Genomic DNA, 26,621 nt, shown 5'->3' on the forward strand with positions numbered 1-26,621 from the left:
AGTTTCAGTGAAAAAAGCAATCGCCGGTCCTCAGTGATGGGACCATGATTACCACGTTTTAGATTTGGATTTGGGCTCGTAGGACGATTTGCATCTGGGTATAGAAAAAGGGTGGAGTTTGGAGTTAAGAGATATAACCTGTCTAGCCGAATTTCTGTATTTAAATACCATACTTTATAATTACATTATGCATCGTAGGTTGAGATATCTCATACAACCCTAGCCCTGGTTATTTTAGATTGGCTAATATTGGACTGGATAGTCGCCCACTCTACCTCTAATCCCGAACTTCATATAATTCTAGGCGAAGTCGAGTCGACACCAAAACCCATTCCGGTTACTTAACACCTAAGAGTTTCTCAGGAATATATTGTTGATATTCCTTAGCAGCTGACGGCTGTAGTCGTCCAATCCCACTGCTCCGGCGTGCAGAAAGACAGTAAAAAAACTAAAAACTAAACTCTTTGTTTGGGGGGGGGGGGGGGGGGGGTCGTACTGCGACGGAACGCCGGTGACTCTACTCTATGGGGTAGTTAGTATACCTTACCTACAAGGCAAGAAACGGCCTGGCGCAGAAGGGAAGAAGAAATTAACATTGAATGTCTCAAGCACGGCAAGAACAGGCAATTCCCATTGATATAATGCAGGGGAACATCGGCGAAAAAGTGAAACAGTATCTCGCAAATATTTCCATAGGTAAACTGTATAGTGCACTTTTACTATGGCATCATAGCCCACCGGCATCCCTTTTGGTTCATTTCATTCTTTATGCCCTCCATCTCATATCCTTTTCTACCTTTTGGCTCATTATCTTTCTAATCAATTCACCGACCGCCTGGTATTTTGCACCCATATCCATGGCGTGGTGGCCTTTCTGTTCCACTGAGCAAACCCTGCGACCAGCTTCCACAACTCTTTCAAAATCTTCGTACTCAAACTCTCCGTCACTTTCGACAAATCCCAGTTGGCCGGTACTGGTGAAAGCGAGAACATGTGTGCTGGAAGAATTTTTCAACTCGTCTAGTCCTGGTTCCACAACAACCCCGCCGCTACCCTTCATGAAGGCCACTGTGGTAGCAGCAAGGACGCTTTTCAGTGGCACAGCAGCATCCAATAGGGCTAAAACAGCAGCATTCATGGCTGGTGCAAGTAATAGGAGTGTAGTCGAAGCATTTTCATCGGTTCCGGCTGTTTGCACGACCTGCACCACAATCTGGATCAAAGTTCGGGGGTGGTTGGATCGGAGGATCAGTGGCTTGAGGGCAGAGAGAAGGCGCGCCTCAAGATACTTTTCCCTGGTACCTGGACGGGTGATAGTTAGCGGAATAGTAAATTTGTTAAGTGGAGAAATGGCGCACTTGTGACTCCAATCGCTGGTCTGACAATCACCTCGACGTGTGATTTCTGTGGGAGTTCATCACGAATCCGAACCTCCATGGGACCAGTTACGGAGGCGATGATAGATGTACGTCCTGAGACGAAAGATCCCGAGCCATCTGCTCTTGGAAGAAAGCCGATTGATGCGGTGTTGCTGATGACCATTGTGCGTAATGTTAATTACTAGAATCTGCAATTGTTGAGGTCCTTAGTTCCTTTTTTTTTTTTTTTTGATGTAAAGCAGGTAGTAGAAGTCTCAAAGTTTAGTTAAGCGATAGATACATATATGTAGATGACATGCGCGACAGACACAAGCTATAGTGCCAAGACCAACCCCACATGCAGCCGCAACCATTTTTCTTTTCTACCCACTCTCTTGGTTATTTTTCTCCTTCCTCCCTTCCTTCCCTTCCCCCCGACTCTCGTTTGTCCTGCGATATATAGACTTTTCATACCCTCCTTAATTTCGTTCCCTTCTTTTACGGTCATCTAACGAAATATTAACGGCAAAATGAAGTATGTTCTGGTTTCCGGAGGTCTGTTATCATTATCATTATTATTCTCATAGATTGGATTTGAAAACCCTAACAATTTTTTTATATTATAGGCGTTATCAGCGGGATTGGGAAGGGCGTAATTGGTAATTCCTTCATTTTCATTATTCAGCAAATCAGAAGCTAATCATGTATATTTGAGATTTGAATAGCCTCCTCAACAGGTTTACTGTTGAAGACCATTGGTCTTAAGATATGCGCCCCTAGACCCTAGTGAGCTATCGATATGCTGGTATTGACTCTCTGTGAACGTTACATCGATCAAGATTGATCCTTATATGAATGTCGATGCCGGAACCATGGCTCCTACTGAGTAAGACATATATTGCATGTTCAAGCGGGCTATGGCATATGGAAATATTAATTTTATTCTTCCCAATAGGCATGGGGAGGTTTTCGTCCTCAATGATGGAGGAGAGGTTGACCTCGATTTGGGAAACTACGAGCGCTATCTGAACATCACTCTCACCCGTGAGAACAATATTACTACAGGAAAGATCTACCAGCATGTTATTGAGCGCGAGGTATGCTGAGACAATTCCTATCTTCGATAACAATGTAAGCTCACAAATAATGGCAGAGGAGAGGAGATTACCTTGGAAAGACTGTTCAGGTTGTTCCTCACTTGACCGACGCCATTCAAGACTGGATCGAACGTGTGGCACGCATCCCCGTGGATGAAACTAATAGCGAACCGGACGTCTGTATTATTGAGCTTGGTGGGACCGTTGGAGATATCGAATCTGCACCATTTGTCGAAGCCTTGAGACAGCTCAAGCGCCGCGCCGGCAAGAACAATTTCTTGCAAATCCACGTTTCACTCGTTCCAGTCATTAACGGAGAACAAAAGACCAAACCCACACAGGCGGCAATTAAGGACGTGAGGTCTGCTGGTCTGGCCCCGGATCTTATCGCTTGCCGTTGCCAGCAGCCTTTGACAAAGAGCACAATCAAGAAGATCGCCTTATTCTGCGATGTCCTTGACCAACAGGTCCTAGCGGTACACGATGTGAACTCCACCTACCACGTTCCTCTACTTCTCGATAACCAGGATCTTATTGGACTTCTCTCCGAAACCCTGCAGCTCGGCAAGCTTGAAGTTTTACCAGCTTTGTTGGAGAAGGGCCAACAGACCTGGAAGCACTGGAAACAATTGACCCTGGCACAGGACAGGCTTTTCGATCAAGTGAGCATTGCTCTTGTTGGTAAATACACCGACCTGCACGATTCATACTTGAGTGTCATTAAGAGCTTGGAACACTCTGCTATGAGGTGTGGAAGGAAATTGAATTTGATCTGGGTCGAGGCAGAGGCCTTGGAGACCCAGATGAGTACCCAAGATCCGGCAAAATACCACAAAGCTTGGCATGATGTTTGCACTGCAAAGTATGTTTCCTAAAATTCTCTTCGGAAATTTTAAACTAATCTTCTGGAAGCGGTGTTCTTGTTCCTGGAGGTTTTGGTGTTCGAGGTACCGAGGGAATGATTGCCGCGGCCAAGTGGGCTCGTACCAACAATACCCCTTACCTTGGAATTTGTCTTGGTATGCAGATCGCCGTCATTGAGTACGCTCGCAATGTTTGCGGAATGGAGGGTGAGTAGATACCAAGAGAATTTCATTTAAGAACCCCCAATCTAATGATGTTTGCAGGCGCCCATTCCGTAGAAATTTCCGCCCATACAGACCACCCGGTTATCATCTTCATGCCTGAAGGTAGCAAGACCCATCTCGGTGGAACCATGCGCCTTGGTATACGCCCCACAATTTGGCAACCGGGTAGCGAGTGGAGTAAACTCCGGCAGCTGTACGGTAACTCAGACGAAATTCTCGAACGTCACAGGCATCGTTACGAGGTCAATCCCGAATATATCGAGAAGCTTTCCGGATTGAATTTCGTGGGAAAGGATGACAAAGGTGAAAGAATGGAGATTGTCGAATTGAAAGATCATCCGTTCTACGTTGGTGTCCAGTACCATCCGGAATATTTGTCGAGAGTATTGCAACCCAGCAAGCCGTTTTTGGGTTTCGTTGCTGCTAGTTGCGGGTAAGCTCTATCCTTACTAGAGAAAGATTAGGCGATGGTATCCTAACTGGTGTTGCAGAGTTTTGGATGAGATCCTCGAGAAGCCTGATGCCCTTGTGGTTAACGGGGTGTCTGCACCATGAAGGTGGAGAACCCTCGTGTCCGCAATCCTTGTTGTTTCGACAGTTTTATTCCATCTTCCCTCTAATATTTTCTTCGCGGCGCTTCTTTTTTCCCGAAATATGCCGGTTGGCAATAAAGTAGATACGACAGAATGTCAAGACTTGTAAGGAGAGTACATAGAATTCTAACAATCATGTCTTGTCTAGATGTCTCCATCAGTGAGGTTAGCATAGACCCTATTCCTCCTTCTGCTCAACTTTCCCCATCTCCAACTCAACTTCTCGCCTTATCTTCTCCGAAACTTGCCCTATCTGACCAGGCTCTTTATTAGCCTTGACAAGCCATTCCAGAGCCTCAGATAGTTTCCCCTCTTCCCGTAATATAATTGCCAGGCTCATTTGACTTGCAGCGTAGTCTTCTGTCGCGGCAAGTGTAAACCACTCACGTGCAAGTAAGGGTTTGCAAGTTTTGGCGTAGTGCGCACCAAGAGAATGGGCAGCTGAAATGATACCCGAGGCGGCAGCTTTGAGGAGATATGTTTCTTTTTGAGGGGAGTTATCTTTCGCCGTTGCAAGATAGAGATAAGCATAGGGGTCATCTATGAGTAAATACTTGATTAGCTACTGGTTTCAGATTGGGTCTCGGGGATTGGGTCTCAGAGAGATGGAGCTATTGGGCGAATTTAGATTCATAGTAGAAGGCAAGAAATTGAAATGTCGTGCTCTACTCCCATAAGTACCAATATCTAGAAACATACCGAGTTCTAACCCCTTCTCAAACGAAGCTATTGCTTTTGTTGTATCACCTCGTTGCTGCTGTAATCGTCCCATTGAAGTCCACGCCGCTGCAACCCCCTTCTCTGCTGCCTTCTCGAACCACTTCTCCGCTTCTATCTCCTTTCCCGATTGGCTTACCATCTCTCCCATCCTGAACAGAGCACCAGGATGCTCGTGCTCAGAAGCAATTTTTCTCAATCTTTGGGAAGTATCACGAAGATCTTGAACCACGCGGGGGTTCTGCTTCGTATTCGAAAGTTGTCTGTGCAGTTCAATCGTAGCTGTTGGGTCATGAAGAGTCGAACACGTAGAGAGGAGATGAAAGCCTACTTGGGCTTGTGCAGGAGAGTCTTTAGGTGCCGAGCGTATCAATACGAGCGCGAGACGTGTTAGATCAGCGGGAGTTATATTATGCTCTACTTAGATTAGCCCTTCCTAATTTAAAAACCACGGAACCCTCGAGATACCATCACATATAGCCCTTCCACTACTCTCATTCGGTTCGTTTGCCATCATTGGCATATAGTCTGCTACAAGCCTTGTTGCAACAGCAGGACCGAATGGGAGCGCTTTTGATTTATGGGCAGAGAGGAGCACATCGTTTGGGATTGAGGGAACCCTGTATCGCCATCCATCTTCAATCTGTTGCTTGTGACGAATAGCAAAAGCGGGGCGAAGGCGCGCTGCGAGATGACTACGGGAGGTATGGAAGTATTGGGCATGGGCGCCAACTCGGAATCGTATCGGCGGAGGCATTTTTGATGGAGCTGGTTGAGTTTCTTTGACACCAAGGGGAGGGATTGAGATAAGCTTTTGCAGCCTCAATCTTGGCGGGGTAGAGTCTGAATCATAGATTATCACTCGGCATGGACATTTGACCTGCAGTACTGCAGTCGTTTATTTTATTGTGATTGGATAAGTACATGTATGTACATGTGTACCTACATAATAGCAACACTGATTTGTTCTCAGCTGCATGTAACTGCCATGTTTGTCGGCCCTTGCTGTCTCACTCCAGCTGTTGATGTATCGTCCTTTCTTTTTTCGTCCCTTGGCTTTTTTTACGCGGTACGAAGTACATGTAGGTATACACATAGATGCAATTGCAAGCATTTATTACTACATGTAGATTAATACTATTCACTCATATATATGCATACATATGTATCTTACCATTTCAGAAGGGACACCTTTCTTGCTGTGGGCGAGCTCTTGAAATCACATCATGCCACTCGGTCGGATTCTTTGGCAGTTCTCTTCATATCGTTCTCGACTATTATAATAAAAAGAATCTTTGGTCTGAGAATACTTGGTAGGTTAGGATAATATTCGTAAAACGATCAGCTATAACGTATTATCCTACAGTCTTTACGTTCTGTTACTCTTTCATGAATTCAATTATGCGAGGTTGCCCGATCCAGCATTTCATTTTTACTGTCATAGATCTCATGATGAAAGATTGTGATTATGATAGAAAAAGTGACGGGGAAATGTTTCGCAAATGGAGAGAGCTAATCCGTGCCGAGTTTGTATATACGCAATATACCATTTGCCTTCTTTCAGCTGCCTAATTACGAAGAGGTATTCGATCAGCTCCCAGCGTATCATATATCACTCTGGCGTACATTTGAGATTGACCATACCCCCGTGTTGACCTACCCCAGTGAAGGAGTCTACAGTACATATGTAGTCTCCCGTTAAAGAGAATTCCCGGCCTTATATATCGATCCACTACCATTCTTCTCCCCCATTCTATATATATGAAAAGGCAGTATTCTTTAAAAGATCGAACGAAAAGGAATTATACGTAAACTGTAATCTATAGCCTTAACCTGATGACTCCTCCGCCCTATATCTGGTCATATCAGTGTTCGTCGTTAAGCACCAGAGCATTGATTTTTTTACTCGAGCCATACCGGTATATATATACCATCGACACGAGCAGCTACGGAATATAAATGTCGATTCTCTTAATCTCTCGGGGCGGTAATAGGCGGGCGACAACTCGTATTAACAAAACAACCTAACTCGCAGAGTCTTGGCATTATGCTCTGCAATATTTGCTGTCATCAGGTTGTTATAACGGTAAAATCTTATTTGAGGACTGAAAGGATCGATGGCATTGAATAATAAAGGGTCTTAATTACTGATAGCGTTAGGGTTGGGGCTGGAAGGTTTCAGTTCAGCAAACTTCATTTGATGCACGTCATTGCTAGTAGGGCCCGCTCGGTGTCTCACGCTCCGCATTGACCCGTGATACATAGCACTTGCCGCTCCACCTTTAAAGAGCTATCAACACCCAGCAACTCAACTGGAGTCGAAAACTCACTTCAGGGCTACATCTCGATACCAAAATTCTACATTATTCTAACCCAACGGTCTAAAGGCCTAATAATTCGGGATGTTGAAAATTACCGATAAAGTCGCCGCACTGCGACCAGGCGAGCCATTCCACAGCCTCGAATTCTTTCCCCCAAAGACATCTATGGTTCGTAACGCATACAAGTCATGACAGAGGTAACATAGCTAATTTCACTCAATTCTCAGGGGTTTGATAACCTCGAAGCTCGCCTTAGAAGAATGGCCTGCGCTCTTCGACCCCTCTTCGTCAATGTCACCTGGGGTGCCGGTGGTTCAACGGCAACAAAATCACTGCAGCTCGCTGAGCTTTGTCAACGACAACTCGAACTAACCACATGCCTTCATCTGACCTGTACGAACATATCGCAGGCCGTTATCGATGAGACGCTGGAAGCCGCGAAGGAAATTGGCATCAGGAATATTCTTGCGTTGCGTGGAGACCCGCCACGCAATGAGGAATATTCAAACGCACCTGCAAGCGACGCTACGGCAAACGGCACTTCAGGGATAGAGTTTGAATATGCAGTTGACTTGGTCAAGTATATTCGTGAGAAACACGGCGACTACTTTTGCATTGGTGTGGCGGCGTATCCCGAGGGACACGTCGAAGGGGCTTGCCCTGAACGACAGGATGTTGAATTCGATATTCCATTTTTAGTTGAGAAGGTCAAGGCTGGAGCAGACTTCATTATGACACAGCTCTTTTACGATGTCGATAAGTATCTATCATTCGAGAAATTGTTGCGAGACGAGCCCTCGGGAGTCTTCAGGGATCTGCCCATTATTCCGGGGATGATGCCTATTCAGAGCTTCCAGATGCTGAAGAGAATCTCCAAGCTCAGTGGCGCATCAATACCTCCGGACCTCTTAACAAGGCTTGAAGACGTCAAAGGTGATGATGAAGGTGTTAAACGAGAAGGTGTCAACATTGTCTCGGAAATCATCGAGAGAATCAAATCTACCGAGTCAACACAGTTAAGAGGCTTCCATTTCTACACATTAAACCTCGAGAAAGCTGTTTCTTTCATACTCGAGCGGACCAACCTAATTCCTGCACCAGAAGAAACAGTTTTCGAGGAGATTGATGGTCCAATAACTAATGGCAATAATCGTCGCGACCGAAGATCCTCATCCGTCACTTCGGATCCCCATAATCGTGTGATCATCGACTCGGATTCAGGTATAACTGAATCGTATGGGCACGCCTTCGCATCAGAAGCAGGTTTCTTAAAGCCCCCCGAGCAAAATAGGCCACCGGAAGTAGCCCTTGCTATCTCCGAAGGTGAAGGTTCACTCGGCCGGGAAGCAACTTGGGATGATTACCCTAATGGTCGTTTTGGTAACGCAAGATCCCCTGCCTTTGGTGAAATTGATGGATACGGCCCATCACTACATCTCTCTCAAGCACAAGCGGTTAAGCTCTGGTCATATCCTGTGACCACAGACGATATCTCTGCTCTTTTTGTCAAGCACATAAGGGGTGAACTGGAAGCCATTCCATGGAGTGAGCAGGAGCTTAGCTCTGAGAGTAAAGTTATTCAGGAGCATCTGATAAAGCTAAATACCAAGGGACGATGGACCGTTGCCTCCCAGCCTGCAGTCAATGCAGCGAAGAGTACGGATGAATTGTTCGGATGGGGTCCAAAAGGTGGATTTGTATTCCAGAAGGCGTTTGTCGAGTTCTTCTGTTCTCCGGACGATTGGACAGCATTAAAAGAAAAACTGGACAAGCTGGAAGAGATGTCCTATTACGCTGCAAATAAGAATGTGAGTTTATATCTTCGAGTAGATCGAGACCTTTTGCTGATGGTCGTTTTTTTTGCAGGGGGATTATCAATCCAACGTGCCTACAGGCGAAGACTCTCTGCACGCAGTGACCTGGGGTGTATTTCCAGGCAAAGAGTATGGAATTTCTCATTTCACTATTCCTATAAAGGTTATTAACCGTTGCCTCTTTGCAATTTAGGATCATTACTCCAACGATAATAGAAGAGGTTTCTTTTAAAGCTTGGAAGGTTTGATATACTAATGAGATCCCATTATCCGAAGAATCAATGCTCACGAATTGTGAATCAGGACGAAGCATTCAGCATCTGGAGCGAATGGGGACGAGTCTACCCCTCTCGGACAGCATCATCGAAGCTTATCTCTGAAATCACAAAGACATATTATTTGGTTAACATCATACACCACGGATACCTGGAACCGGATTTTCTGTGGGAATTTTTGGAAGCTTAGGATTCTTAGCTTTGGCTTTTTTATACTATTATGACACGATGCATGTAGTTACTTTTCTCTCTATTTTTTTATTTTAGCCAATGAGTTGGGTATAACGATTTGCGATTGGCTGGGCATGGGCGGGCTTTTTGTCGTTTATCAATTTGCATTGCATGTGGCGGGGGGAAGTAGGCGTATGACGAATTTGTGGTTGTGGATTGCGTTTGCGCTATGTATGCGTTAGAGAAGAGAGCAGAGGCCTAGAAAGTACGAATCAGTTGGTCTTAGGTACATTGTGGAGACTATTCACTAGGTTGGATAGTGCCTCTTATTTCTATACTGCAATGCCATTTGGTGTGTGAAACGGTCCCCGTGAGATAGTTCCTGGGTGCGCCGAACGGTAAAATATTGCCACAAGCAACCTCAGTAATAGCCATTAGTGATAGTGTCAACAAGGGAGGGAGGGAGGGAGGGAGGGAGAGGGGGGGGGGGGGGGGGGGGGGGGTTACATATGTTTTTTTAGGGAATCAATCCTTTAAGAAGCTCATTCGTGGGCTATGAGATATTGGGGTAGGGTCTGGGGCTACCTTGGCGACGAATTACGATTTCTGCGTGTGTATAATTGGCGAAGGGAGCGAGAAGAAGGAATTTGGTGAGTGTAATTAAACATCCCCGAGGTTACAGCTCAGTATTAAATCATGGATTATCACTCGTATTTGCTGTTCTCGAAAATGGGGCGGTAAACGTGCGACCCAGGTCCACAATGACTAGGGAAACATCCTGCCTTATTAAATGGCTTTTCATTGACGGTTACTTATCTCTTCTGAAAGACCTATTGATATGCTCTACTTGCGCGTTAATTAAAAGCTCGGAATTTTGTGTGGGGATTTGGTTGCAACGACTTCCGACCCTTTAATTAACAGGCGAGTAATTGATTAATTATTTATTATCGCGGGGTGCGCGGTATATAATCAAAGGGGGGGGGGGGGGAGCTCACCCACAGACAAACAATCCCGCCCCCCCCAAAAAAAACCAAACAAGAAAGGGAACGAAGAAAGACCAAAATAAGGAGAATCTCTCCCTTTCGATCTCTCGCTATAACACAAGGATCAACAGGTGCCTAGTCACTCTTTGTAGAGAGAAGTAAATGAAGTAAGATGGGGAGGGAGGGTGTGGGAAGGCCGAGAGGTAGTAGATAGCAACGGCCTTTTCTCGCGTGCGCCAGAGATAGTCCAAAGCTGTAGAAGAGGCGGGGTAGAGAGGTCTGGAAAGACCGCAGCGCTAGTTTCCCGGGAGAGGACTATAGCCCTCGTGGGGGGATAGAGAAAGAGGAAGGAGGAGGCCTAGTGTGGATCTCTTCGCTTCTAAAATAGGCTTGGGGGTTACTTGTTGGTGACAAGAGAAGGTTTGGGATGATGGGTACAACGTACGGCTGGGCTAGATCATTGTTTTTCTAGCCTGCCGAATTTCGTGGGATTTGGCCTGCTTTTTGTTCTACAGGGTTTGAGAACTTCTCCTTCTCGCTCGATACAAGTAATTGTAGTATATGTATATATGTGGTTGAGATGGTGATGTTTCGCTCCATAGATCTGGTCTGATCTATCAAGAAACTTGGTTCTTGAATAACACGATGTCGGACTACAAGTATTCACAATCACATGCGCAATAACGTATCTAACTTTATAAATTTACCTACGGCTAACCGCAATGGTTGGTTCTGAATCCGTTAATTTGCTCTAGTGATGTTAGTACACTTGTGCAAAGAGAGTGTGACATCCCACCGGCTTCCCCTCGCCCTGAAAGTAGCTACAACTACGCTCGCTAGGACGACGGCCTTAAAAGCGAAAAAAAGACGCCTCGTCCCGCAGCTCCGGTAGTGTAGTGGTAACACACTCGTCCGTAGATACAATCCACTTCAGCCTGTGCGAGTGTGCGAAAAATCCTGATGAGAGGATGGAGGTTCAAATCCTTCCCGGAGCTTTTCTTTTTTTCCCACAAGTCCCAACCAACACACTATCGCCGATTAAGCCCGGCTATAGACGGGTTTGGCCAAAAGGAATGCTATAGACACTTTTTTATGACGGTATGGCTTCGTAATGAAGCACCAAGTGACACTCCTTACCCCCAGCTACCACCATTACCCAACCAATATCATTGCCGTCATATCAGCATCACTGTTAGTTACCACCACATTACTCATATCATCGCGGTATCAACATTGGCACTCACCCATGCTTGGAAGAGACACAGTGGCCATATCACACGGCAATCAAATAATACACTGTTCAGCCAGCTCCTGTAAATGCTGGGCAGGGATTGCAATCACTATCCATCACTCGCTGCAACGGGGTTAAACTCTTTTAGAAACTTGGTAATGATCGTGGTGCCGGGTGGACAAAACACAAGACCGATATTCTGAAAATGGCATGTGGACTATATATATAGTTGAGGCGGATTGTTGTTGGAAGGGAAGGATGGGCTCTTTGGTTAGGTAGGTGCAGGTGGGTTAGAGGTCGCTCTTTTTCGGCGTGTAGATGTGATGATTCAGCTAATTCTTGTCTGAAGAGTGCTCATTAATTTCAAACCAGAAATATCACTAATATTGCCATATCTAAAATCTTTTTTTATTTTATTTTTACATATTGCCGGAGCCTCAGGAATGCTAAAACTAGGTATGTGCGTACCAAAGTAACTAGCCAATAACTGTCATAATACATATAGTTTCCACGTTTTCTACAGAAATAGTCAATGGAGTTAAAAAGATGCAAACAAAAACAAAAGGTCCTCTAACAGCTAGCTAGTTTATCATGATCAGTAAACCCAATAGCCAAAGACAGCAGTCACCAGGATCATAATTCCTGTCGACGCCCATGCCAGGATCTTGTCCTTGCGCCCTATATTCTCTAGTAACTTCTGACCTGCCTGCTGCTCTCTCCCTCTATTGGGGCCGCCCTGACTCCCCGCCGATGGATCCCCTTTACTCGTGCCCCCATCATTCTCGGTGACTGGAATTCCCACATCATGAATTAGAGTATTCTGGATCACCTCTAGAGCGGAAAGTTGTTCTCCGACCCCATACATCCCGTCCCAGTCATTCTCGTACCATTTCATGCCGCAAGAGTTGGCATCGGTACCCCATGAGCAGTGGCGCGCAGCAGCCATGGCGGAGGTGCGAAGCTTGGGGATGATGAGGGGCGCAGTGTAGGGCGCCATTTTGACTGTGAGAGCTAAGAAGCGGGCGAAGTAGGCCTTGAAGGAGCGTTGGTCAATGTTGCAGGTCATGATGCGCTCGCAGGCTTGCTCGACCATGATGTCGGCGAGACCTGTATCGGGGTGCGTGAAGAAGATGCGGTTGGACATGTCTAGGATGCCGTCGACCCGAGCGCGCCAGAGGGGGTCGCCGTCAGTCTAGGAGTGTTAGAGGTGTATGAAGCAGGTGGTATATGTATATCAGTGTTAATAGCTGGGAGGGAGCTTACATAGTTATACATATACGCCGCTCCTGCTAGATATGTCCCTGCGTTATAGGACCATTGCACGTAATTTATAGACGTGCAGTTGCTCTGCGTGTCAGAGCCATCGAAGAAGCGATAATCGGCGGTCGAAAGGCCTGATTCAAGCGTCCAGTCATACGCTTTCTCAGCCCAGTCTGCATATGTCTGGTTACCAGTATACCGCGCGAGTCTCGCCGCGAGTTGGAAGAAACATCCGTTTGAGATGGTGTTCTTGTACGAATACCCGTTATTGAAGGTGTAGATCTGCCACCTAAGGCCACCACCACACGTGTTCGCATCCCAGCGTGGAGCTTGAGTATTGAATACCGCTTGTGCAAGCGCGAGCCATTGTGCTTTATCCTTTGGAGGGTCTGGAAAGTTCTTCTCGGCGGCCGAGATTACGGTCAGGCCCCAGAAACATTGATCATCGTTTCCCTAACGTCCGAGTTAGAATATACAAGTGCGAAGGGATGGAATGTGGATTACAAGTGATTTCGACTGATTCGGGGGCATGTAATCCCAATCAGGGCCGATCTGGTGCAACAGAGCTTCTGTGACAACGGGATTGTACCCAGCGTCGCCAGTGTAATACCAGTAGTCGACCAGCCCCTGCAGTACTAATTATCAGAGCTCCATTCCGTTACTACTAAATCACTATGTGCTTGATTACTTACGCCAAAAACTGCACCCGACTCCCACCAGTAGTAAGGGTCCCCGAAAAGGCCCGGGATGCCGCCAGTGCGGTTGCCTGGATAGTATTGCATCATCTTGTATGCGACTCGCTGTGCAACATAGTTAACCGACCCTTGTGGCAGAAGCTGTCTTAGCATCAACAAACAAACAAGCTACGAGCGAGGGAGAAAGAAAGAGAGAAAATACCTATATCATCGATAGCGAGCTCGTAGGCTGTAGCTAGCGGTAGTAGAGCCGTGATCGTAAGAAGCGTGACAAAGCTCCAGTTTTTGCTGCGGAGCTTCATGGTTGGTTGGGGTGCGAGTGAAGTGAGATGTTGACGCGATAGGGAGGTGAAGTAGGCGGAGGCAGCATCGTAGGCGGTGATGATGTTGGTTGTGGTGACAGCATGTATCATAGTGTGGGGTAAGGATTTGGTAACATGCGGATCAAAAAAGCTCGTGGGGTTTACCCAAGCTGGGCTTTGGTGTCTTCTTTTTAGGACGTGTGTGTGGCTAGGTCTCAGTGGCCACATCTAGCTGATGCGGAAAGCTGTGACACATCAAAGCGTGTTGTTTGTGGTTACTGAGGTGATTGGAAACGGACAAAGGGGTGATGACCGTGAACGGAAAGTGGAACAACGCTTTCAATTGAGTAGAATGAGTAGGAGTAATTGAATTCATCCATGTATTCTCTGGACCAATAACGGGTGCAGGATTTCTTGTTGCAATTATCATTACGGTCGAGTGACAATTTGTGATTACACACTAGTTCAGCCTCCGTTGGTGTTAAGGGTCAAATCATGCATGTATCCATGCAGTACCGCGCATGAAAAATACATGTAAAAAGTGCCAGAATGACTTTGGATGTTCTCATTTTCTGTTACCAACTACATACTAAGTACATGTATGTATCAAATCCCATCCATAGCGCTAGCCCAGAACCATCAGCCGCAAAGGTGGCCTACATGTACAGGTATTTATGGAAGGAACCAAGCGCATTTGTAGAAGAATTCAGTCAGTACGCTGTTGTAGAATGAATGGCGTTACCTACACGTATCAACTGTTGCCAAGAGCTTGGATATTGTGTTAGCTATCGGAGCTAGTATCGAGGAACTTTCACAATGAACTTTATTTGTGGTAGAGATTTATAATTATCCAAGAACCCATACTTTATCATTTACCTTTAAATGGTTCCGTCGGGTATTACTACTGATGAGTTTAAAACTGTTGTCAATCATGACTATGCCCGGCCGCATGTTTTTTGGAGTACACGCACGCCTTCTGTAGCTAATCGATTTTGTGCATGAGGCCCTCCCTCCGCTCTTCGATTTCATTTCCTATTGGCAACTGGCCTTCCTCCTGTCTTATGGAGATGGTGAAATGGTAGTCACAGATGATATACCGCCTTAATATACTCACTAACGATCCCTTTTCTCGACAAAGTGCTACTACACCTCAATTTTACTCAACATCAACTTTTATACACGTCGGTTTTGGAACTTCCCTCCCTTTGACATGGAAGAGGATACTAACATCACTCGGTACTTGCGGATACATGTCCCGCCTTGTTTTTTTATGCAGAGACAAGCCTCGAGACTTTTCTATCCTTCTATAAATTGGAGAGCACTGTACTGTAGTAAAGGCACTGATCACGCCCGGACGTCAGTTTTCAGCACTGGCTGTCCAGAACGAAGAGATATCAACAACATGGTATTGTATGAAGCCCCCTGAGTGCCAGATATAGGTCATGATCAGTCAAAGTCATTATGATCCGTTATACTGAATAAAACTGTTTCGGAGCTTAACAAGATCTGATCTTATAGAACTTAAAAATATCAGACAATAACGGGCTACTAACGATCTGTACGTCAAGGGTATATCGAGCGTACCATAGAAAAAAACTAAAATGGTGGGATAAAATGAGTACGTATGCACGTACCTCTAGCTCTAGGAGTCTCGGGCGGCATTGAACGACTATAAGACCCCCCGAATCATGGAAAGGACATGTTGATTGCGGTAGATATTAAACGCAGTTCTTATATACAAAGGATATGTCCAGAATCCTTGCCAAAGGATAGTAGGAATAAGAAAAAAGAAAGGGTAGGGGGGCCAATGGAGTAGGAAAAGAGTATATTTTGTTTGAATTCGAACTACCTCCCTCCCCGCGACTATTTGCGTAATTGTTGCTATCTACCGGAGGGCATGTATGCCTCTAACGAGCAGATTACACATATGCCGCCCAACCTGGAAATCCGTTAGTTGATTAGAGCTTTGAGGCTGTACTTGAATTTCTCACCTGCATATAGTACCGCTAAGTTTCCGACATCGCTCGCCTGCTGGATGAGTTCGTTGACGGTGGCCCCCACACTAAGTGTTTTTGATAGTTTTTTGGCCACTACCGTCAATGCACGGTCTGCTTCTGATTCACCCTCTTCTTTCTCCGGGTTAAACACCCGCTCTACCGAGACTCTCTCAGCTTGCGGTTCTTCCTCCTGCTCCTGCTTCTGCATCCTCTTCATTCTAAGTGGAGAAATAGTCCTATAGTCCGTTAGTTCGGCACCATCTGAGCGTTTTAGTCATTCTCACCAGCTATAGAGGGGATCATATCGCAGCACATCTAGGATTGTGGTGATATTATAAGACTCGTTTCGAAGCACTGTCAGGGTGAATTCGCAGCACCGCCTGAAAACACCCTCCGTCTTGGTAATGCCCATACCGTCTATGATATCGCGAGTAAGTCGAAATGGGACCACCTCTGGTACCGGAAGAATTCGCCCCTAGGATTTTTGTCAATTAGGGCAAGCAAGATTGATATTAGATATATCGGTTCCTTACTTGTTCAAATGCCACACCTAAATCAATGTGCACGACTTCACCGCTTTTCTCATCTAATAAGATATTGTGGCCATGCCTATCTCCAAGACCCAGAACATGTCCTAGGATTGAAGTTGCAGCTGTGCTTCGGCTATAGGCCAGTCTAGAGGTGAACCAATCATCCGGTCCATTGAATTTATGCATGAAGAAATATCGCATGACAGGCCTGAATTTCTTCATAACATCTCGGAACACCGCCACTCGAAACTCACGAGACTTGAGTTGCACTTGCGCCTCAGATATCAGTTTCCGGCAAGCCGGATTCTTCAGATCTTTTGGATGGTAGCTTTCATGGGCTGGTAACAAAAAGTCGTGAAGAGGAATTGTATTGGGTACAAATTCGATTATCCCGGTATTATTAGTAAGGGGAACGACTTTGTATGTTCTGATGCTGAGATTCCGTTGGCGTGTGGTACGATTCTTTTTCAAAAGGTTGCTAACTTGTTCAAAAACCTGTTCCATGATTGCATCTTGTCGAAGGTCGTCGGGCCCTCCTTTGAACTTCCACTAGGTTTAGCAAGAAATCTTATCACACTAGGCGGTAAATAACTCACCAGCATCTTGTATCTTACTCCATCTGAAGCGCGACAGGAAACAATCTTTGGGGCGCTGACTCCTGATGCTATAGTAAACTCCGACTCGAATTTCTCAATGACGGCTAAGTTTGTATAATTGCAATCGGCCTTGATAGTGATTTGCATTGTAGGCGGGGGTATTTTTAGAGCAGGAATTTCCTTCTTAAACACAGACTCGAGTTTTGAGCCGAAAACCCTGAAGGGAATTTTGCCTGCCTTTTTATCTAGTTTTTCCTGCGCGAGGGAGATGTAGGCTTTTGTCGAATTAACGAGCTTTCCAAAAATCTCTTTCGTCCCTGCATCCACACCAAGTTTATTGATTAACTTAGCAGCAGCTGCGTCCCGTTTCTCCGAACCGGCGCCCTTGGGTGATCGACCGAGGGCTAGAATCTGATAGGTTCCGTGGTGTGGATGGTCTTTACATATCCGGGCAATAAGAGGATATAGAAGTTTTTGAAAATCGTCTCGAACGTCAAGTAGTCTGGAGGAAAGCTGATTCATAAGAGGTACAAACTTTCTAGAAGGAACTTTTGCGAGAGGTTGTTTAGCTGCATTATTGACCTTAGTATCGCTGGAATGTTCTAGCCAAAGGGCGCAAAACCGGACTGCATCGTTATCATAATCATCGCAAGCCGCGAGGCAACGGAGATAGTTCCCAATGCTCTTATCAAGGAAAGCATCCCTATTCTCCTGAAGCTTGTTCAACTCCTCGTCATCCAGGCTCAACCATAACGTGGCATTGGAAGTCATCTTTTCCAGTCTGTTACGCGCATTACCGGCTGGAGATTTAAGTAGTAGCTTCTTCAGCTCTTTCACTTCTGCTTCTTTATTTTGTCGAAGCTTAAGTGCTCGCCGATAATCCTCAATATTACCAGGGTTTTGTAATTGCTGGTCGCAGAATGATGCAAACTCGTGGAAGACTCGTCCTGCTTCTCGGCCAGAAATATTATTTCCCTTCAGTTCCTTAATGGCAGGACCTAGATAGGTACTCATGATCTTGTCTGGCTTCTCAAGACGGGCTTCGGAAATCCAGTTGCCCTTCTAATTGTCAATTTTTGCCAGAAACAGCAATATGGTAAAAGAAATGATCACTTACCAGTTTTGCCAATAACTTTGCTCTTCCAGTAACAATACTCTGTTGATTGATGAGACTGTTCTTTTCGAGAATTTGAAGCATCTTAATTGGTGGGACACCCCGTCCCTGATCCCATAAAACGTTTGCAGCTTGCAAGGTTGCAACTGCATCTATCTTTAGACCAACCTCCTTGCAAGGGTCAACAGCTTTGCTCAACTGGGTTGCCGCTGATAAAGAGTGCTGTAGGACCTTGTGACTTCTTGCCATCTTACAGGTGTCAACCAATGCTTTCGCTTCCAAAAACCTAGCAGTTTTCATGTCGACGTGAGTAACACGGCGAAGGTGTTCTCGCTTGGCCAAAGAACTAAATATTGTTTGGCGCATTGCCATGATTTCTTCAACGTCGGAATATCTGATAATAATTAGCCTAGGTTGGAGGGGAAGTGGTGTTTCTATATAATATTACCTCCCAATGTGCATCCAATTCTCACGCTCTTGTAATCGGTCCCAAACCTTCTCCAATTGATCAGCCTCCTTGGAAACAAGTATTTCCTCCATCTCTGTCAGCATTGCGAGTGTACGCATATTAGCCCCAAGCGAATGTCCTGTTTGCTTCCCAGTAGTTATCTGAAGCATCAATTCCAGGAAAGATGAGTCTAAATGGGATGGAATTGCCCGCGTATCGACACTATTATTTACTGACTGCAGAGTACGATAGATTATAGCTGATCGTGTATTACAAGACGAGGGGCATGGCAGATCCCATTGCTCCAGCTTCCACGCAGAACGAAACATATTATCGGTGGTTGATGCCGGAGCAACTCCACTCTGCAGGAAATAATGCGAAAGACCGTTCATACCAATGGCATTAAAGGCATCCACAAGCCCTCCAACATCTTGCCCATTGGAGCTGGATCCAAGACGCAACTGACTTTCTAAATTTGCCCCTCTGAAAGATAAACTTTTCCATCCATCCTCTTCATACTCGAACTGGCTCACCGCAGTTTCAAGACTTGGTGACTGTGTCACACCATAGTATGAATCAAGATCATCAATGTTCTTGAAGACTTCAAGGAGGAGACCGGATTCAGAAAATTCCGAATTGCTCTCGGAGTGGTGAATTTCTGCGAATAGGAGAGACGTTTTAAACATCTTACAGGTGCAAGCTGCATGTGCCATGTCTAGATAGTCGACATCAAGCCAATGGTCACGAGGTAATTGTGTGTCCTCATCTACCATCGGCTGGGTGCGTAAATAAAGAATTGTATTGATGAGAATGATTGTGTGCGGGATAGTTTTTTCTGTACACGTCTTGAAGCAATCGCGAAAAAGTTGAGAAAGTTCCATGCGCAATTTTTCTGATCCAAGATTATGCAGGAGTAATACATGCACAATAAATGGGAAAAGATCTTTAGCTAAACCTTCGACTTTTTCAAGTATTGGGCGTAGGTTTTTAACTATAGCATCCTGCTGAAGGTTTGTTGATATCGCTGCCGCCAGATCTTTTATCCATACATCTACAGGCAATGTTTCTGGCCTTCCGACAGTGATGATAGGGCGAGGAACTTCTGCTTCTGCAAGTGAAGTTGGAAGAACTGTCCATTTAAGCGCCGAGTAAAAGTCTTCTTTAAAAACGAAATCAAAGGTCGTAATGTCGTTGGCCTCTGTTTCCTCAAAGAATATTGTCTCCAGGGTTTTTTCAGCGATACCGATTACAATCCTGTCTTCTCCAAGTAAAAGACTTCTTAAACGGCGAAGGATGCCGGCCTTCGGTACAATATCCAAGTCATAACGCTTATTGTCAAATTCAATCATCTTTTCCAGTTCAATCTCTTGGGTCCATTCGTTATAAATTTCCCCGCTTGCAGCGTACGATCTTCCTAGGACCCTGGCACACCAGAGTAGAAAGCCTTGATTGACATCCAACCGACGACAAGTCCGAAGAAGTACCCTGGAAAGTTCTACTGAATCTTGATCCTCTCCAAAAATATCGTCCCGAAAGCTTTGTGGTCTTTGAAAATCAGAACATACAAGGGAAAATGCTAGGCCCCGGGACACATCGTCTAATAGGCGATTTTTGCTGCGATCATCGTCAAGGAGATGGCGTAATAGGTCGCTCTCTTTGGTTCGGGCTGAAGCGTTGCCGGACTTAAACTCAATTGCAGCCTCCACGATGGATTGGAACATCTGGTTTTGTTGAGAACTAAGCTCCGTGAATTCATATTCAAGAAGAAAGCTTCCAAGCCAGGAACGAAATTTACGAGCAGCAGAATGACTTGCATAAAGTTGGCCATCTATTTTTCCACGATAAGATGTAGGTGTGGGAATGAAAGCTCTCAAGGGTGCTAAAATAGAAAGGAATGTGCCAGTGACAAAAGCAGGCTGCCGAGAGAGATAGTCTTTGCCCCTGTCAAGAAGATACTGTAAAACACCTATTGTATCTTCTGTGCAGTATTTATCGACAATGAACGGTTTAAGCCCATGGACAACCATCTCCAGGGCATAACCCCTTAATGCCTGTTCACGTGCCAAACATACAAGCAGTCTTATCTTTCGTACAACTGCACAAGCGTGCAGCGATCCCAATGCGGAATCCATCGTGTCAAAGAGACGACGGACCACAAAAGTGAACATTGCAGGGGACCAAAGACGAGAATCGTCGTACCCAACCCTAGTACAAATATGATGAACAGAATTCAAGACAACCTTCACTTTAAAGAACGGTTGGAGAGGGTCGGGAAGCTTTGCTGTCGAATGACTTATTCCAGTAATGTCTTTCATAAGGTCACGAGCAACTGAAAAATTAGGATCCCTGGCCAAAAATTTCTCTGATGTGCCATCTTCTTGCATGATTTGGAACAAGCAAGCAATGATAAGAGCAAACTTTTTCTCGAGCAGTGTTTTATACTCGTTGGCGCCCATATGTTTTCGAACCCGGATATCAACCGACTGGTATCGACCATCTTCTTTTGGAGGCACTCCAACTGCCCATGCCGCACCATAGGCAACTATTTTGTGAAATCCTTTCTCCAATAATTCATCGTATGTGACCCCCAGCATCAAGGCAAGCTCTTTAGCTGCATTATCCTTGCCCCTCATTAAGAGTTGAGCGACGAGATCCTCTTGAATGTCTGAGAATAGATCTTTATGACTTTGATATCCAAATACGCGGTAGGGAAACACGGCCAAATCTGCGTTTTCGATCCAGGTATAAATTATCTGCGGACTAAAGATTTTGAATAATGAGCGGTGATCACCGAGCTTCAGTGCTTTCGCAACGAATGAAAGAGACCGTGCTGCATATTTCACCATGCTCTCAAGCTGGCCAGTCTCGAATATGTGGTAAACGATCAATTTGTTCATTGAAAATGTTGTATCTGCGAGTTGTGACAAGGTGTAGACGCGCATCGACAACCCCTCTACCCACTCTATTTCATCCGTGAGATGTTTAAGGACATCATCCATGACTATCTGGTGAGCTGCAAGCCCGTAGATTTTGAACAAAACCGAGATACAATTGGCCATAAAGAACGTTACTCGAACATCTCTGTCCTGTAAACGTTTTATAAACTGTGATCGGGCTGAAGTGCTATTAGAGTTCTGTCCATATCCCGAATTCACTTCAAGCACGCGCCGAAGTAATTGGGCCATTGAAGTTCGTATGGTATGGGAGAAAAGAGATCTCTCAAGTGCAACCCTTGCCACCCATGTGTAGATTTGTTCGCAATCGGCGGCAAGCTCGCCGCCCGCCCTGTCAATAGCCCATCTACCCACAAAAGCATTTAAAAGATCTATACAGAGCGCTACCGCTGTCTCACACCGGTCTGTTTCATAACCCTGAAGAATACTGCCGCCCACATGTTGTGTTAGCTGATCGGCATCGTCATCTTTGAGGCTTGCTGCAGTGAGGAAATCCCGAAAGAGCGGCCGACACATTATTAGGCGAGGAGTTGGTAGCTGCTGAAGATAATCTGCAAAACTTCTGCAGATCTCAGGTGAGGTTTCGAATTGAATTGATCTTGCGAACAGTGCGAGAAGAGCTGTAGTCGAGTATCGAAAGGTTTCTGGAGAACACATTGCTTGAACCTCTTCTCTACTCAGTTCCCCATCCTTTTTGTCCCCAAACCCACGAAGCTCCATCCCAAAGCCATCATCCAAATCCATCATATCATTACCCCCCTCGGTGACTTCAATTATCGCAGAATTTCTTACCTTATCTTCAAAGGCTTTGGAAATAGTACACAATATATTGCCAAAAAAACCTTGAAAGACTTCTGGGATGGGGAAGGATGGATCAACTATGCTGGCAGGCCTTGGAAGGATCCCTGACATACATCTTAAGATGCCATCAAGATGCAATTCTTTGCAGTCATCTCGCTCTATGTATGAAGCGAGATATAAAGTTAGGGTTTCTAGCTTTCTCTCGAGAGCTTCCACCTTCGTAGTATCTTTGGGCTTGATAACAGAGCACATAATGCCTGCTGTGAAGACAAATCCAACATAATTTTGAACCATATCGGAGGATGGTTGCTGGATACCAGTCTGGGTCAACTGCTTCCACCTCTCGAGAATCCCTTCACATTCCCTATCTAGAAATTCGATAACCTGGAGTTCAACCCCTGGATGTGATACTGTGCCAACACCCGAAGACAATTTGGGCGTCTTTAGCTTGGGCCCACCTGCTGATTCGGCTTCGTTCCAGGAATCCAAAGTCTCTTGAAGCAAGAGAAGATCCAACAATTTGGAGCAACGTGCAACTCTAATTATTGCCTGTCCTACCAACCCATAGGTTCTCGGGCTATAAGAATCGAATTCTAGAGACCTCTTCCCACAACATGAGAAGAGAAAGCTACAAATGTCTTTAGGGGTCCCGTGGTGTGCGTAGAAAGCAGCAGTAACACGCTCAAGAGTTTCCACTATATTCCCCTCAAATAAGTCCAATCTATTAATGTAAGGCCATTAAGAAGTGCTTACCAGGTCTCCATTTTGAGATGAACCATTGAAAAAGTCGCTCCCCAGGTTGCAGCAACGATGAATGGGCCACCGTATTTCTCCTCTCGAGTATCAAACACCACACCGCCAATGAAGAATCTATGACATTGGAAGGACCGCTCAGATCTATAGAAAGAATTGTGGCATCGACCGATGCAGATATCTCAGAGTATGATACTAGATCAAGTGCTAGAAGAATTCGCATAAGGTGGCACGCAGCACGGCAAGTTGACAGATTGGCCGAGTAACGGGCACAAAGATGCCATGTTTGATTCCATATTTGGGTATTTCCAGGGTCTGAGGCAAATCGTAGAAAAGCACAACTGGAAGAAACTCCACATTAGCACCCAAAATATTATTTGCGTTAAATGCAAAGAGATGTGTTTGGGCCAACGGATTATAATCGCAGGGCAGCGGATTAGGGCTTCACCTCGAAATTGAGAGCATCGCCCAGGAGGAGATAACTGGACTGTCGTCGGAACACACATTCAAAAGATCAGTAATCAGAGACGAAAATCCCTCTAGGTCTACAATCCTCTGTGATTCCCGAATCAAAAATGGCAACGTTTGAAGTGCGCAGATTTTCCGTGAGTATATCATGGATTTCGCATTCATCAGCAGCTCATCAAACTTTGTAGAGACCTTTCTTCTTTTCGAGCGATCCTGATTATCATTTCTGTCGAGATCCAGAATTTCTATGAGCATGGCCATTAAATATGGAACTGTCCACTGTTGTTCAGTTCGTGAAGGAACATCGCTTCTCAAACAATATGCCGCAAGCGCAAGCGGGTTTGTTCCAATGTCCAAATCTTTGGACGGATCCAGAAAACAGATATCTTCCAATTGTAACTGATCACGCTCTGGTCTAGTTGAGTATTCAGTAAAAATAACGTCTGAAAGAGCCTCAACTCTTCTCCGAAAGTTTTTCTGGGGAGCTCCGGTTAGACTACGCATAAGCTTTCGGAGGTGTGGCTGGATATAGATCAATGTGATCATCATTTGCTCTTTGGGCGACTTTGAATCCCACATTTTTGTAATTACCGGTACAATGGCTTCGGCGACTTTGGACGAGAGAGTAATGTTGTTCGTAGTAATTACTTCTAATATCGAATTCAGCGCCGAGAGTACATCCTGGTGGACACGGGTTACTGTTGGTTGTGACGTTAGAAAGCCTAAGATGGTCCGACATGTCATTTCGTTAGTTGCCACCACCGGGGCGTTTGGGGTTCTTAGAAGAATTTGGAGACACAGCAGCAACTGTTCACTATGATGATTCAGTCGTACACCGGTATGAGTGGAGGATGGTGTGCCTTTTGACATTGACGATGAATCTCGCACCAAGCTAGGCCTGGTGCCCCGTACAGACAGTACTGAATCACCCATGCCTTCATCACTATCAACGTCCATGTCGATATCCCCGTCTTCCTCAGGGACAATTCGTAGCTGGGATTCTACATTTGTACAGCAAAAGGTGGCAATGATTTCCCAATCGTCTGGAGCCAAGTGTTCTGCGTGTGGTGCATACTCGAGACAAGACCGGAGTGCTCTGAGGTAATCGAGGCTGATCGGCTCGCAAAGTCCCTCGTTTTGAGGCAGTATATCGATAATGTGACTGTAGACAGCTTTGAACGTCTTGGCTTTGATTTGCTTTACACCGAGTTCCACGGCTAGCCTGAAAACAGAACCGCAGAGGGAAAACCGGCTTATGATTATCGACGAAGGCTTCTTTTGTCGTGTGTACAACGCCTTTTCCTTCAAGGCTGCTTCGAAGATTGCCTCAAACATCTTGTGGCAGCCTTTGTCACCGAGGTCTTTGCTACTCAAGTCAAAGCGTAGTTCAGTAACACCGTTTACCAACATAGGCCGGTGATTTCCATACCTGTTTTTGTTGTGCGAAAGGATTTGCTTGAGCTCTATACGACACTTAGTTAGTAAATGTGAATTTGGGATGGGTATGACTGTATGTACCGGCCAAACCGCTCGAACGCTCCGGGGGCTTGTCGGAGGATATCTTGTCTGCGAATATGCATAAGTATAAGTTTTTCAACTTTTCAACCTAGGAAGAAGCACCATATGTATCTAATAAAACTCTGTCCGCCATCTTTGACATGGTGCCGGCGAGGTTGCAGCTGGGAGCTGGTGCGGTATAGAGCGTTTTTTTCTCAAATTCTCCACAGAGGATTTAGGGATGAACTGTAACCAGGGTGAGAAATGGGGTGAGACAGCTTACTGGAGGTTTTGGAATGTTTATATCGCTGTGGGAGTGGTAGTTGGATGAGGCTCCTTGGGTAAGTTTGGAGACGAGCACACAGACCTTAAGTGGCTTGGCACTGCAGCCCCACGTGCACGCCTTGCCTATCTCGACTTCAGATAATAATCACCACTGCTACCTATCTGAGTTAGAATGGTAGGGCCGTAACGTTAACAATCAGGTCTGAGCAACAAACAATAAGGATAGAGCTTTCACAAACAAGGTAGCAATACGATAAGTAGTGTAATCTCCTTGTGTATGCACGAATACGGATGCTAGCTAGTGGGCAGGAACCAAAAATTGACGAAAAACGTAATATTTCTCTTGTGGCAGAGATAGATCTGGCTATAGCTATCAGATTCGAGATAGGTTTTGCTTGATTTTATTACTACATTTAGGTTCTTGGCCAATCCCCTCGGTATCTACGGGGAATACTACATGTAGCTGCCTGTAGGAAAGGATACATGTATGCCAGTATATAGGGTGGATACATGCGCAATAATGTATGCGTGCTAGAATTAGGATTTCTTCACGGGAGGCTGCGTACATGTAGCTACATGTAGTGATGTATGGCCGGCCAGTGCTCTATCTGAATTAAACATTCATTTAATTATACTCTCTGAGGTTAAACATATATGTACCTTAAGCTGCGCAAAGTAAGCAAACAAAGACACATATAGTACGTACTGATTTTAAGATATAATATACCGTCTGCCGCCTGATACTGTACTGACTAGAAACAGCCAGCAGATACATAGCCTTGCAATTTTATACCAGCTCTCAATTGCAAACTCTCTGCACCCCCCACAAGTCTGTACAACACGAGAACGTTCTCAGTCACGGAGTACTTAACAACCTAGGTTCTCTGACTCATTGAGGTTAGAAGTTTGTAGGCGCCGACGAATAATAGATTGTAGACAGAGTAAATATAAAAGAGAATATTGGAGACAGTCATACATATGGGAATAATGGTATTTTGACCCCAAGGAGCGCGACCGGACAACAACCGGAAGTTGAGGCCGGTTAGAGGGTATCGGTTTCAGAGCCTCCTCGCGCCTTCTCGTGAGCTGGAGGTTCTACGATCCGTAGACCGGAGCCGGAACCGGAACTAACACGAGCTGAGAAGCTGATCCAGATTTCCCGAACAACTCCGCCCTCGCTCTACCTGCAGTCATACTTATTATATGTCGATCCAGCAACCCGTCGGAGCGTTGGCTGTGCCATTTGCCATACCTTAACCCCGAAGACATTCTG

The 26,621-nt window shown here is 45.5% G+C and overlaps 6 protein-coding genes across 6 annotated transcripts; 2 read left to right on the top strand and 4 right to left on the bottom strand.

Annotated features, from left to right (window-relative positions):
* Positions 1-766: 766 nt before the first annotated feature.
* On the bottom strand, positions 767-1,542 carry H6S33_002684 (uncharacterized protein; the record flags this gene model as incomplete). The annotated part of the gene is made up of 2 exons (XM_044834048.1): positions 767-1,302; positions 1,359-1,542. 2 exons carry the CDS (start codon positions 1,540-1,542, stop codon positions 767-769), a joined length of 720 nt encoding a protein of 239 aa, XP_044692845.1.
* Positions 1,543-2,230: 688 nt separating this feature from the next.
* On the top strand, positions 2,231-4,098 carry H6S33_002685 (uncharacterized protein; the record flags this gene model as incomplete). The annotated part of the gene is made up of 6 exons (XM_044834049.1): positions 2,231-2,244; positions 2,314-2,455; positions 2,512-3,317; positions 3,368-3,525; positions 3,583-3,976; positions 4,035-4,098. The coding sequence occupies 6 exons, from the start codon at positions 2,231-2,233 to the stop codon at positions 4,096-4,098; spliced, it is 1,578 nt and encodes a 525-aa protein (XP_044692846.1).
* Positions 4,099-4,314: 216 nt separating this feature from the next.
* H6S33_002686 (uncharacterized protein) lies at positions 4,315-5,610 on the bottom strand (the record flags this gene model as incomplete). Its single annotated transcript, XM_044834050.1, has 3 exons — positions 4,315-4,676; positions 4,836-5,270; positions 5,322-5,610. The coding sequence occupies 3 exons, from the start codon at positions 5,608-5,610 to the stop codon at positions 4,315-4,317; spliced, it is 1,086 nt and encodes a 361-aa protein (XP_044692847.1).
* Positions 5,611-7,255: 1,645 nt separating this feature from the next.
* On the top strand, positions 7,256-9,453 carry H6S33_002687 (uncharacterized protein; the record flags this gene model as incomplete). The annotated part of the gene is made up of 5 exons (XM_044834051.1): positions 7,256-7,342; positions 7,402-8,982; positions 9,041-9,117; positions 9,182-9,230; positions 9,292-9,453. 5 exons carry the CDS (start codon positions 7,256-7,258, stop codon positions 9,451-9,453), a joined length of 1,956 nt encoding a protein of 651 aa, XP_044692848.1.
* A 2,790-nt stretch (positions 9,454-12,243) lies between these two features.
* On the bottom strand, positions 12,244-14,016 carry H6S33_002688 (uncharacterized protein; the record flags this gene model as incomplete). Its single annotated transcript, XM_044834052.1, has 5 exons — positions 12,244-12,840; positions 12,912-13,361; positions 13,413-13,535; positions 13,601-13,731; positions 13,806-14,016. The coding sequence occupies 5 exons, from the start codon at positions 14,014-14,016 to the stop codon at positions 12,244-12,246; spliced, it is 1,512 nt and encodes a 503-aa protein (XP_044692849.1).
* Positions 14,017-15,824: 1,808 nt separating this feature from the next.
* On the bottom strand, positions 15,825-25,226 carry H6S33_002689 (uncharacterized protein; the record flags this gene model as incomplete). Its single annotated transcript, XM_044834054.1, has 11 exons — positions 15,825-15,844; positions 15,897-16,138; positions 16,187-16,377; positions 16,436-16,975; positions 17,029-18,087; positions 18,146-18,536; positions 18,591-23,040; positions 23,099-23,439; positions 23,547-25,029; positions 25,094-25,132; positions 25,187-25,226. The coding sequence occupies 11 exons, from the start codon at positions 25,224-25,226 to the stop codon at positions 15,825-15,827; spliced, it is 8,796 nt and encodes a 2,931-aa protein (XP_044692850.1).
* Positions 25,227-26,621: the final 1,395 nt, after the last annotated feature.

Source organism: Morchella sextelata, assembly GCF_020137385.1.
Source record: "Morchella sextelata strain SCLS chromosome Unknown scls_13, whole genome shotgun sequence".
Taxonomy (NCBI): Eukaryota; Fungi; Ascomycota; class Pezizomycetes; order Pezizales; family Morchellaceae; genus Morchella; species Morchella sextelata.